This window comes from Chrysochloris asiatica, unplaced genomic scaffold (assembly GCF_000296735.1).
Source record: "Chrysochloris asiatica unplaced genomic scaffold, ChrAsi1.0 scaffold00022, whole genome shotgun sequence".
Classification (NCBI taxonomy): domain Eukaryota; kingdom Metazoa; phylum Chordata; class Mammalia; order Afrosoricida; family Chrysochloridae; genus Chrysochloris; species Chrysochloris asiatica.
Window position 1 is genome coordinate 17,763,486 of NW_006408540.1, and position 14,316 is coordinate 17,777,801.

Genomic DNA, 14,316 nt, shown 5'->3' on the forward strand with positions numbered 1-14,316 from the left:
GAGATAGCAGCAAATAATTGCTTTATTTGAATATCTCTGAATGAGGTACTTATATCTGTCAATGATTTGGACGGGTAAGTCCTAGTGTGGTGCTGTAGGAATAGCACTGGTCTGCTAACCAAAAGGTTGGTGGTTCAAACCCATCACCTGCTCCATGGAAACCCTATACAGGGTCACTATGAGTTAGAATTGATTTGATGGCACTTAACAACATTACTTTTTGTACTATTTTTGTTTTGTATCTGTTTTGAGAATTAAGAATAAGCTATGGGAACAAATAATGTAAGTTTAAGAAATGGGCACATAAAACACTGAAATCCAGATAATAAACTTACCTCTATTTCTTTTCTTAATTTTTCATGAGTTTTTTCTTCTTTCTCAAGAAAACAACTTTTTCCAGTGATAGATTCTTTTATGGCTCTAATTTTATCACTCAGCTCTCTAATGTCTTCCTGTATATTTAAAATTTTTAAATATACAAGTTAAACAAGGAACAACCAATAGAAATCTAAGGTTTTTAGTGTTTCTATAATTTAAGAAAACTAGTCATCACATTTAATTTTGATAAATAGGATGTGGATATTACTTCTATTTTTAGGTATACAGAATAAAGAACTGTCATTCAAACAAACAAAGCTTAGTTCTAAAAACTTAGAACTAAAATCCAACTGAAAATAAATAACACACAAAGGAAAGTGGTTGTCATGCTAGCAACTGCCCAGCAACAGCATAAAGGATATTTTTTTAAATTCTCTAGCAAAAAAAGATAGATATTTTAATTTTTTATCTCCCACTGTTTTCAAGTCTAGAAGGAGAAATAGAAAGATGCTTAAAGTGCAATTATTAATTCATAATGTTTGCATAACAGCATTAGGCATACTAAATTAATTTGAATTGGTCTGGATCCATTAGCCTAGAAGCTAGTGCTTTAATATTTTTATGAGTCACACTTTCTGAATCTAATGGATTAATTGTTCACTGTGATTTTGTTTGACTACATATTTTAATAAATCTACAGGCGACTTGGGGATGTCTCCTTTAAGCATTAGCATATTTGGCACAGTTGCTACATAATTAATTTACATGTCCAAGATTTTAAAATAGTGAAAATAGTTTCTGAAAGCAGAGGAGTTATGGGTATTTTGTTAATTTAATGAGAAATGTATCATTTAATAAAATGTTTTTTGATAAATGGTATCTCAAACCTGTACTTGCTTTATCCGGTTTCCTTCTGGATTTTGGAGATTTTCCATGAGCTCCTCTTTTATTGTCCTTAGTTGTTTCACAAGATCTTGTTTTTCATGGAATTCAGTCATGAATTTGCTTTCTATCTGTCCCAAACTATCTTCATGTGTTTTGATTTTTGCATAATAGGCATTATATCTTATCAGGTCTTGCTCAAAATCTTCTTGGGCTGCTTCTATGTCAAATTTAAGCTTTACATTTTCTGTATGTAAGGATTTGATTTGGGCTTCCAGGCTTCTGCACTGAAGTTTGGTATTCTCTATGGCAGCATCTTGCTGATAAATTTGTCTTTCTGTTTCTTTAGTTTCGGTGGAGACAGATGCTATTTGTTTTTCAAGCTCATGAAGTTCATTCTGTAATACATATCGATATTATCATTATTAATTCGTGATATTAAACATGAAAGGAAAGTCATGTTTTGATCTGTAATATATGCAGGAAAAATGCTTAGCATAAAAAATGTATAGTTATCGGATATAGAAAAATCAGTGGATAATAGAAGGAAACATTCGATAAAGTAACAAAATCATTTTATAAGCTTAGAAAAAGCCCAGTTATATAGTTCTTATTTTTCAATATTCATTTATTTCTAAATATTAGAATTATATTATTGTCTTAATATTTTATATGCAAAATACAATGTGCAATGATTTTAATATTCTTTGTGCATCAGAAAAACATTTTCTGAAAAAATCCAGTAATATAAGACATGATAAAGTCCTACTAGATAAGAGTCAAAGGACCAAGGTTGTAGCTAGTTTCTTTACTGCTATTTACTAGCTCACCAGTCACTCCTTGGAAATCCTATACAGGATCACTATGGGTCGGAATCAACTGAATGGCATTCAACAACAACAACAACAACAATTTACTGGTTATAATGATCACGCATAACAAAGTCAATGACCTTATCCAAACCTCACTTTCTTCATTTGTAAACTAAGTCTAAGGTTTTCTAGCTTGCCTCTGGGGACCATTTACATTACTAAGCAGTGTGTCCTGATTAAAACCTAATCTAGACATTGCCAGTCTTCTCTAGTTCTTCATAGATATTTCTGAACATTCCTTCTCAATCTCGACTCTTCAAATATAGCTCTTCCTCAGGGTTCAGTCACATCATTTTCTCTTATTATTCTATATCTAATCATTGGGCAATTTCATCTATATTCGCATCCTGAGCTATATATACTGTGGAGTCAGGCTCCAAGCCAAAAAACAGAAGTGTGATCTTTCAGGCCTGACCACAGGTGATGACAAAGGCTTATCTGGGCAGGCCTCAGGAGGAAGCTGCCCTCTCCCATCAGACTTGGTGCATCAACCAAGGCCTCCAGCCATTCATTCTCTTTTGCATATCTGCAATCAATCCTAGCCTAGGCAGCAATCTTTCTTGGAGGCCCTTCCAGATACCTTCCTCTAGCACCCCTGCTGAAGGCTCCTTCTCAGGCAGAATGTGTGGTGGGGGGAATGACCATGAAGGTACTTCCTCCAAACTCAAAATGGTTCCCCAGCTGACCCCTCCTCCTCGCTCTCCTCCAGGTCCCTGAGGTCCATGAAACTCAGGAGGTCTGTGTTCAGGGACCGTTGGCAGTGAGACGGCTATCCACATCGGTGCTGATCCACCTGGCCCTTGTCCAGGTGCCATTTCTGGGGAAACACAGAAGGGTCGGGGATGCTGGCATCTTTTTCAGGTTTAATCTCTTGCTTATTATGATTGCAGTAAGTGACTAAATGCTTAAAGATTACTTTCATTTGGGTCCACTGTTTCAATTGGCTACTCTGACACCTAGCAGTTCAGTTCCTAGATAAATATACTGAGGATCCTCAGAGTAAGTAAGTAGCTGTTGAGTTATAGACCCACATGCCACTGGACATCTCAAATTAATCATGTCTAAGAATCAAATTAAGTCCCTGTCTCAGAAACCTGTTCCCCCTTGCATTACTTCTCTGCTGCCACATCATAAAACCTGAAACAATAGGTATTGCTCACATGACTGGGAACAGCTAGAGTTACTAGGTGATTCTGCCGCTCTTGCTTGTGTTCGTTCTACTATCTGGAGGTTGGTGGGCTGACTGCCAGTTTGGCTTCGAGTGGGCTTGGCTTGGCCTGAAGTGTATCTTATCCTCTATTGGGCCAGCACAGACATATCATTCTCATGATGATACAGATGCAGAAGAGTTGGAGTCACATCTGTTAGCATCCCAGGTATGCTCATAGTTAAGGGATTAGCAAGTATATCTACCCACCATGGGACAGTAAAGGATGTGGATATAAGAAGGAATTCAGAAATGAGACTAAAATTGCAAATTACCACACTCCTATATTCCCAAACATGGGGTACTGGTGTGGTGCTGTAGATAAGCACTGGACTGCTTACTGTAAGGTTCAAACTCACCAGCCATTCAAACTCACCAGCCGTTCCTTGGAAGCCCTACACAGGGTAGCTATGAGTTGGAAATGACTCGATGATGCTTAACAACAACAACAACACCTAACTGAAAGGTTGTTGGTTCACACCCACCCAGAGGCACCTCAGCAGTAAGGCTAGGCAATCTGCTTCCAAAAGGTCACAGTTTTGAAACTCCTTTGGAACAGTTCTACTCTGTTGACACACGAGTCGGAGTCAACTCTTCAGCAAATAGCAGTTACTTCATTATCTATGTTGTTGCTGTTGTTAGGTACTGTCCAGGAAGTTCTAAGTCATGGTGACCCTATGACAACAGAACGAAACACTGCCAGGTCCTGCATCATCCTCACACTCACTGTTATGTTACCTGCCCGTCATTCAAGTCACTATGTCAATCCACCTTGTTGAGGGTCTTCCTCTGTCCTTTTCCAGGAACTAATTCCCCCTGATAACACATCCAAAGTACATGAGACAAAGTCTTGCCATCCTTGCCTCTAAGCAGCATTCTGGCTGTCCTTCTTTCCAGACAGACTTGTTTGTTCTTCTGGCAATCCCTGTATATTCAATGTTCTTCACCAACACCATAATTCCAATGTATCAATTTTTCTCTCATCTTCCATAGTCATTGTGCATATGAGCTGATTGAAAGTCTATGGTTTGAGTCAGGCATACTTAGTCCTCAAAGTACATCCTTGGTCTTCAACATTTTAAAAGGGTCGTCTGTTGCAGATTTGCACAGTGCAATATATCATTTGATGCCAAATTGCTGCTACTATGAGTTTTGTTTGTGGATCCAAGTACAAAGAAATCCTTGATGACATCAATCTTTTCTCCCTGTATCTAATCCTCTAATGAGGATTAGATCTTCATCAGCAAGCGCTTCAAGTCCCCTTGATTTCAGCAAGACAGTGTCATCTCCATATCACAGGTTGTTAAGGGGTCTTTCCTCAAACCTGATGCCATGTTCTTCCTCATAAGGTCCAGCTTCGTAGGATATATGCTCAGTGTAGAGATTGAACAAGTACCATGGAAGGATACAACCCTGATGCCCACCTGATTTTACACCATGCAGCATCCCCTTGTTCTGGTCAAATGACTGCCTCAGGGGCACAATTAAGTATCTTGGAATTCCCATTCTTTACAATGTTATCCATAATTTGTTATGTTCAAAATCATTACATTAATTCATAACTCAACATTTTTTCTTTTATTGTTATCTATACCGATACATAAGGAGCTCTGGTAGCGTAGTGGTTGCGAGTCGGGCTGCCAACCTCAAGGTCAGCAGTTCGAAACTACCAGAGGTTCCGCGGGAGAAAGATGAGGCTTTCTGCTCCCATAAAGATTTACAGCCTCAGAAACCCTGTACAGGGTCACTATGAGTCGGAACCGACTCCACGGCACATAACAACAACAACAACAACAACATACCAATACATGTATCATACTTTATTATAATATTAATATATTAATCATAGTTTATAAATCTACTCATCAAAATAACTGCAATTCATCCTCCATTAGTCTTTTTTCTATCAAGCTAAGCTATCCTCTTTAAAGTCATTTTACATCACTTTGAGGGGCAGGCACTATGATAAGAAGGCAGCTCCTGCCTATTCCTTCCCAGGCAGAGATGAGAAAGGCGAATATGCAGACAAACGCAGTGTGTGGATGAACCGTGATTTCTGTCCCCAGGTCTGAAACTTCAAATAGCTGCTTGAAATTTCTCTTTGGATACAATAGACATCTCAACTATACATGTTTGGAAAAGAACAGTTAATTTACACACAAAGGCCGCTCCTCCCCCAGTCTTCTTGTTTTTCATAAACTGAACCACTTTCCACTTGAACGTTCAAAAAGTTAGAAGTCATTGTTGATTCCTCCCACTCTCTTTTCTCCCACAACCTACTAACTAGCAAATACTGGTGGGTATGTCTCCCAAATAAAATCTCAAGGTTTTCTGACAAAACTTTGTAGCATGGATCCTCCAAAGATTTCCAACTGCACTTATAAACTAATGAATGTGGCTTTTGTGACCATATAGGCTTTCGTCCCTCTCTACTTTGCTGTCCATCTCAGCTTCTACTACTGTCCCCTATGCCAGCCTCCTTTATGTTCAAGTATGCATAGATCCTTCCCTCCTAAAGACTTCTGTAATTACCATTCCCTCTGCCTGAGAAGTCCCCATCCCTAGTTGTTACCTGTTGAGCCTTGTCTTTCACACTTGTGCTTTATGAGAACTCACCAGAAGACTTCCTCTTTCTTTATACTTCAGCATCAAACATATAAATTAGCTGACCACCTTCCTGGCCCAGTTACTCTTTATTAATTTACCCTATTATAAGGAGCTCTGGTAGCATAGTGGTTACGAATCGGGCTGTGAACCTCAAGGTCAGCAGTTCGAAACTACCAGCTGTTCCGCAGGAGAAAGATGAGGCTTTCTGCTCCCGTAAAGATTTACAGCCTCAGGAACCCCGTACAGGGTCACGGTGCTGTGGGTTAATGTGCCAGACTGCAAAGTCGTTTGAATCGCAAGGTTGGCAGTTCAAGCTAACCTGACGCTCCTTGGAAACCCTATACAGGGTCGCTATGGGTTGGGATCGACTTGATGGCACATAACAACAACAACATTTTCTTGGTAACACAACCATCTCTGAAATTGTGTTCTTCTCACTTATTTATTGCTTTTCTGCTGATTATAAATTCAGGAAACTTACCTTATTTTCCCAGGGCTTAAATAGTGTCTAGTGCCAAACAGGTGTTCAATAAACATTTATTAAATAAGTGAGGGAATGATGCACCTGGAATGGTCAGAAGAGGGATGCATACCCAACCAACTGTTATTGTGAAATGTTGTTGAGTTGGGTTTCCAAGGAGTGACTGGTGAGCTTGAACCACTGACTTGTGATTCAAAGGACTTTTCAGTCCAGTGCATTAACCCACAGTGCCACACCAGGACTCCCCTTCCTCTGTTACTCCAGTTAAATGCACACTTGTCATTGTAGCTTGGATGACTGCTTGGAAGCTTTTAAGACTGTTGTTGTTAAGTGCCATTGAGTTGGTTCTGACTCACAGAGACCCTATATAGGGTATCCAAGGCACAGCTAGTGGCTCTGAACTGATGACCTTGTGGTTTTCAGTCCAGTGCTGACCCTACAGCACCACACCGTGGCACTAAATACTTTTGATTCTATTATAGTTTTGCCTTTAACATTTTAATTTGATTGTTCCCTGTCAGTATGTAGAAATACAACTGACTTTTATGTATTGACACTGTATCCTGTAACCTTTCCAAATTTACTTATTAGTCCTAAGAACATTTTTGTACATTCCTTAGTTTTTTCTAAGGATAATCATGACATCTGTGAATGAAAGCAGTTTTACTCCTTCTTATATAATCCGGGGTCCTTTTGATTTCTTTTTCTTGAATGATTGGATTGGTTTGAAACTCCAGGACCATCTTGAAGAGAAGTAGTGAACTCAGACATCCTTGCCTTGTTCTTTACCTTAGGAAGGAAGCATTAGTCTCTCACTATTAAGTATGGGGTTCCCTTAGAAACCCCACATAGGTTTGTTTTGAGTCAGAACTGTCTCAATGACACATAACATTAAGTATTAGGTTGGCATGAGATTCTTATAGATGCTTGTCTTCCTTATCTTATGCTGCTACTATGACAGCAATACCACAGTGGGTAACTTTAACAAACAAATAGATTCTCTTATAGTTTGTTGTTGTTGTTAAATATCTTGAGTCGGTTCTCACCCATAGCGACCCCGTGTAGGGTTCCCAAGGAGCAGCTGGTGAGCTTGAATCACCTACCTTGTGGTTCAGACTGACCTTGCAGACCAGATCATTAACCCGAAGCACCACAGGAGGCTACAGGTCCAAATTAAGGGCTCCAAAGTCCTGGTGTGGTGCTGCGGGTTAATGCGCTGGACTGCAAAGTTGGTTTGAACTGAAAGGTTGATGGTTCAAGCTCATCAGCTGCTCCTCAGAAACTCTATACAGGGTCACAGTGGGTCAGAACTGACTCGATAGCACTTACCAACAACAGGAACAACAACTCTAAGAGAAGGCTTTCTGTGTTGGCTCTGGGGGAATGTTCTAGTCTTCTTTCAATATCTGAGTTTGGCATTTCTTGGAGAACTCCATGTGTCTTGGCATCAGTCTTGTCCTAGGTCTAAGAGTCTCCCTGGACCTAAAGGATGTGGTCTGCTCCCAGCTCTTCTTTCTTAGTAGAAGTAGATCCTTCTGTTTCTATTTGCTTCTCTGCTTCTCTCTCTGATTATTTCTTGCAAGCTAAAATATTATGCAAGCCACACCCCAGGGAAATTCCCCTTACATCCAATCAGAGCTGTGACTTGAGTAAGGATGTTGCATCCCAGCCTAATCCCCTTAGATTAGATCAGAGCTGAGCCATCAGGTCACAACAGGGGGGATGATTACACCATGACATGATTGTTACATTACATCATAGACAATTACCACACCACTGAAAATCATGGCCCAGCCAGGCTGACACACACTGTGGAAGAAGAGATACAATTCAATCTGTGATAATGTCCTACTTTAAACTGCTATTCCTAATTTCCTGAGAGTTTTTATAATGAATCTTGGGGTTTTTCAAGTGCTTTTTAAACATTTCTAATTCTCTTTTTTTTTGAAACATAAATGTACTTGCTTGCTCTCTTGCTTAAAGACTTCCTATAAGTTTCTTATCATGATATACATCTCTCATCACTTTTCAAAATGCACCCTTAGCAATGCCATCTCTAAACTCCTACATTTCTGTGAATGTGCCAATGCTATCTCAGGTCTTTATACATTTTCTCAGGTTCTCTCTGTCTTGAATGTTCTCTTCCTCACCACTTAATCCTTATACCTGTCCCAGATACCCAATTATTCATGTGAATTCCAGCTGTGCTTTAAAACTCAAATGCGAGGACCCTTCCTTTGTGGTCACTCGGCTATCAGTGTTAAATCTGTGTTGGATTTATGCATCTATCATCCCTATTATTACTCTGTAAGTCATTACTGAGTTTTTTGTCGCCTTTCCCAAAAGATGATGAGCAATGTAAGAATAAGGACAGTGACTAGCAAAATGCTTAGCAGTAGGGCCTAAATATAAATATAAATGAAATGATGTCTTTGAAACCCTTTGAAAATGGAGACCTTTCCACAAAATTTCTTTACAGAAATCTAAGACATCAGTAAGTACTGCACTGCTAACCATGCTGCTCTGCTAGTGGGGTATCTGCTCCCACAAAGATTTACAGTCTCAGTCATTCCTATCTAGAGTTGTTATCATCAGAATTGACTTGATGGCAGTGAGTTTGGAAAGACATTATTATTTTTTTTTATTCTACTGTATTATATGGACTCCTGTGTGGCGCTCTAGGATCATCACTGGATTGTGAACCACAAAATCAATAGTTCAAATCTACCAGCTGCTCCTTAGAAGCCCTATACAGTACAGGGTCGCTAGGAGTTGGAACCAACTAGACAGCACCTAAGAACACAACAATATGGTATTGTATAAATGTATTTTCTTAAAAGAGACTAATGCAATTCAAATATTTATAAGAAATCCATAATATCATAGTAGTATCACTATCATCATATCTTACACTTATACATAAAGCTGATATAAAAATCTGACTTCATGTTGTCTACCAGGAGTCCTGGTGGATTATGCAGTGTCTGCAAACTGCAAGGTCAGCAATTCAGATCCACAAACTGTTCCGTGGGAGAAAGGTGAGGCTTTCTCCTGTAAAGAGTCACAGCCTTGGAAACCCTATACTGGGTCGCTATGGGTTGGAACTGACTCCACAGTACATCACCGCTACCATCATGCTGTCTACCCAGTTCCCAGCAAGGGTACTTTATATATATTTGCAAGTATTAATTAATTAAATCTCATGAAAATCTTTTTGACACATCCTGGTGTTGTCAGGTGAACACTGGACCACAAGATCAGTTTGAACCACAAGGTCAGTAGTTCAAAATCACCAGCTGCTCCTCAGAAACCCTATATAGAGTTGCTATCAGTCGGAACCGACTCTACGTCACTTAACAACAACACAAATGAGGAAACAGAAGCACAGACAATTTACAGAGCTAGGAGAAGCAAGTCCGATCTTTGAAACTAAGTAGTTGGCTCCAGAGCTTGTTTTAATAACATGTATTTAAGGAGCTCTGGTAGTGTAGTGGTTATGAATTGGGCTGCAAACCTCAGGGTCAGCAGTTCAAAACTACCAGCTGTTCCATGGGAGAAAGATGAGGCTTTCTGCTCCCGTAAAGATTTTTAGCCTCAGAAACCCTGTACAGGGTCTCTATGAGTTGGAACCGACTCCACAAGACATAATAACAACAACAACAACATTTACTGATTACCTTTACGAAGCACACAGTGACAATACTGTTTCAATTTTGGTTTCTTCAGCTATAGTCACAGATTATGCAAAAATTCATTGTAGTCAATTGATTCTGAGTCATAGTGATGCTATAGAACTGCATGATAGGGTTTCCAAGGCAATATCGTTATGGGAGCTGACTGCCACATCCTTCTCCACCACCAACCTTTCATTTTACAGCCTAGCACTTAAGCACTGGATCACTATGGCTCCTTTCAGTGAGTATAGTTAGATTTCATTACCCTGCATGAATGACCAAGTATGGCTTCCAGATTCCCTGCAGTGCAATTATGGACATGTTGTTATGAAATGTGGAGAATACAGAGGAAGGCTACTTGAAACGGTCACTGATAAGTTTTAACTCAGAAGCTGCATCTTTAAAACCGCTGACATAAAAACTTAACCTTTCTTCAATTCAGTATTTTTTGAAAAACAAACAAACAAACCTATCAAATAAAAGCTGATGTAAAACCATTATGAATGCCTTTATCATGTACTTTGTTACGTAGATTTTGGGTTTTACATGCTTGTATGACAATCCATGAAAACCCTACACAGGGTTGCTATGGTTCAGAACCAACTAGAAGGCACTGAACAGCAATAATAACAGTCAATAAAATCACTGAATGTTTGTACATTGGTAGCATAAAATGTCCCATGAAACTGTATAATATTAAAATCACATTGATTTTTCTTAGAGATAACAGAATTACTAGAGTAAATATGAAACATACAAATTTAAAATTGCATCCCAATATTAAGTATCCTTATAACTACCCTGGCACTAACTTAATTTAGTTTTTTTAAAAAAATAACTACATTGGCACTAATTTAATTTAGTTATTTAAGAAAATAACTACCTTGGCACTAACTTAATTTAGTTTTTACAAAAATAACGACTCATTTAAAATACTGTATGAAATACGTTACCTGCAAATGGAACAGAACTTTCTTGGTTTTTTCTATTTCTGATGTTTGTGACTGTTGTTGCTTTGCAGCTTGCTCTACGACATCAGTTAAGGAAGCTGTGTCTTGTTTCACCATAGCTACAAAAAAGAAGAAAGCACGTAAGAAAAGTTAGACTCACACATTCCAAAAAAGTTATGTTCCTTTACTCTAAATTATGAAGAACTGGATGTTTTTTATCGCATATGTTGTTAAGTGCTGTTGAGCTGGTTCCGACTCATAGCAACCCTGTATAGGGTTTCTAAGGAGCAGCTGGTGAGTTTGAACTGCCAACCTTGTCATTCAAACTGACCTTGCCATCCAGTGTTTATCCTACAATGTGAGGACTTTCCCTTTCTGACTATAAACAAAACCAACATCAAAGACAATAATAACAATTCAAATTGTCAATGATAATGTTATACCTATATACATATTTTGATTGTCCTAATTTTTTTACTATCAACAATCATGGAAGCAATAGCCAAGTATTCAAACAACGTATTGTAGCAGGAAAATGCGCTGCACAAGATCTCTTCAAAATGTTGAAAAGCAAAGGTGTCAATCTGAGGACTAAGGTGGGCCTGACCCAACCCATGCATGTGAAAGCTGGAGAATAAATAAGGAAGACTGTAGAAGAATTAATGCATTTGAGTAATGCTGTTCTTGTTGTTAAGTGCCTTTGTGTTGGTTTGGACCCATAGGTCTATGGTTTTCGAAGACTAGCTGGTGAGCTTGAACTGCTGACCTTGCAGTTCAAACCGAGTTTGCAGTCCTGTTCATTATCCACAGCACCACACCAGGACTCCATTTGAGTTATAGTCCTGGAGAAAAATATTAAAAGTACCACAAAGTGCCAGAAGAACAGTCAAATCTGTGTTGGAAAAAGTACAGCCAGAATGCTCCCTAGAACCAGGATGGGCAGACTTCAGCTTTCATATTTTGGACATGTTATCAGTAGGACTCAGTCCCTGGAGAAGGACATTATGCTTGATAAAATGGAAGATAAGCAAAAAAAAAGGAAGACCCCAGAGTGTATAGATTGACACAGTGGCATCAGCAATGAGCTCAAGTGTAACAATTGTGAGAATAGTGCAGGATCGAGCAGGGTTTCATTCTGTTGTGCATAAGGTCACTATGAATCGGAACTGACTTAAGAGCACCTAACATTTTTTTTTTTTTTTCGCCCAGACCAATTGCACATATCCTATAATTATAGTGCTATCATAACAAATGGATTCTGGTGTTGTGCTGTAGGATCAACACTGGACTTCAAACCACAAGGTCGACAATTCGAACCCACCTGCTGCTCCTTGGAAACCCTCTACAGGGTTACTATGAGTCACAACCAACTCGACAGCACTTAACAACAATCATAACGCCTATACAGCAATTAGAGCTCATGGATTTTTATTATAGGCTTATATTTCCAGATAGGTTTGTATTTCCAGGTTGTTAATGCCTTTTCTGGAGTCCTGGTGTAGCGCTGCAGGTTAATGCACTGGACTGCAAAATCGGCTTGAACCACAAGGTTGGCAGTTCAAGCTCACCAGCTAGCTGCTCCTTGGAAACCCTATACAGGGCCGTCATGGGTCGGAAGCGACTCAATGGCACTTGACAACAACAATGCCTTTTCTGGAGTCCTAGTATGGTGCTGTAGGATAATACACTAGATTGCAAGGTTAGCTTGAACTGCAAATTTGGTGGTTCAAACTCCTCAGAAGCCCTATACCCATAGGGTTACTATGAGTTGGAACTGACTCATGGCACTTAACAACAGCCTCTATTCTGATTTATTAACTTTAACACAATTTTCCTCTCATTCCATTTTTCTGTTGCTGCTGATAGATGAATCCTTTCTTTCTTCAGATTGCTTCATTACCTTTTCTAGGCTCTCCATGGCTCTTCCTTTCTCTGTTGTCTGATGACATTCTTCTGTGTCTACAGTTGTGTCGAGTCCTTCTTTTGGTTCACCTTCTTGACTTCTACAAAATAATCTGTACTGATAACCTGGCACTTCGCTTTTTCTTTCCTGTCATGCTAACTTGATTGCCTAATATCTCACAGGAATGGCAATGAAATGTCACCAGTAGTGCCGAGAATTAAAATACAATGGTTAATTATGAGATTTGGGGAGAAAAGTATAAATGTATCTGAATCTTGGTTCAGCTGTTTTTTAAGTGTTATGACCTGGAGCCAGTTTCTTACTTTCTTTGATTCTCAGTCTCATCAGCTGCAAAACATCATGGAGTAATAATTAAAGTAATATATGTAACATGCTTAGTACAGTACCTGACATACATCTATCTATCTATCTATCTATCTATCTATCTATCTATCTATCTATCTATCTATCTATCCATCCATCTACACAGTAATTGATTATTATGGATTAGTGGCAGTTGTCTTGAGTACTACGATGGAATAGATTCTGAGACTGTCCAGATTCTGTAATCAAAAGTGCCCAGATAGATTAGCAATTTGTCACAAGCATGTTGTTGTTAGTTTCCATCAAATTTATTCTGATTCCTGGTGACCCTATGTGTGCAGAGTAGAACTGATCCATAGGATTTTCAAGGCTGGGATCTTTTGGAAGCAGATCACAAGACTTAATTTCTGAGGTGCCTCTGGGGGTGCCTGAACTGCCAATCTTTTGGCTAATTGTCAAACCTTACCAAGCACTTAAGTCATTTGTATCACCCAGGACTCTGATATGAGTATATTGTAAAAAACAAAGCCCATTGTCATCCAATTAATTTGGATCCATATCCTTAATTCTACCTATTGTTGTTACTGATAAACCCTGTATAGGGTTTCAGAGGTTATGAATCTTTACAATTGCAGAAAGTCTTATCTTTCTCCCAAGGAACAGTTGGTGGATTTGAACTGCTGACCGTGCAGTTAACAGCCTAGTACGTACCCTACAAAACCTCCGGGGTTAGGATGTAGGAAATCTAGCACGCCTGTCCAGTAATATTCTGGCCAGGATTAGAACTAAGCAGGTTTAAAATCATGTTGCTTCTATACCCAGGGATAAATGATAAGATGAAGGGGTCATTTTCTCTCTTGAAAGATTAAAATGAGTTTCTTCTTCTCAACAACTGAGTGGTGAGTTGTCAGAGTTATGGGCATTGCCAACTTTAGGAAAAGGAGCATCTGAGTTGACCTGTCCATTCATCCACGGATGAAAGATACAAGTTTCCAGGATTAATAAAAGTGGTTCCATATTGTTTATGGTGTTGGAAACTGTCATCTCCTATATCTCCTATGTAACATTTAGTCATATATGTATGTATGTATATATATA

At 39.0% G+C, this 14,316-nt stretch overlaps 1 protein-coding gene across 1 annotated transcript in view; it reads right to left on the minus strand.

Annotated features, from left to right (window-relative positions):
- CCDC122 (coiled-coil domain containing 122) overlaps positions 1-12,940 on the minus strand; it is a 35,888-nt gene extending 22,948 nt beyond the window's left edge. The window contains exons 1-4 of the mRNA XM_006837683.1: positions 12,892-12,940; positions 10,995-11,110; positions 1,206-1,598; positions 336-452 (exon numbers count right to left, since the gene is read on the minus strand). Coding sequence (XP_006837746.1) covers positions 336-452; positions 1,206-1,598; positions 10,995-11,110; positions 12,892-12,940 — 675 coding nt within the window. The remainder of the gene's footprint in view (positions 1-335; positions 453-1,205; positions 1,599-10,994; positions 11,111-12,891) is intronic.
- Positions 12,941-14,316: the final 1,376 nt, after the last annotated feature.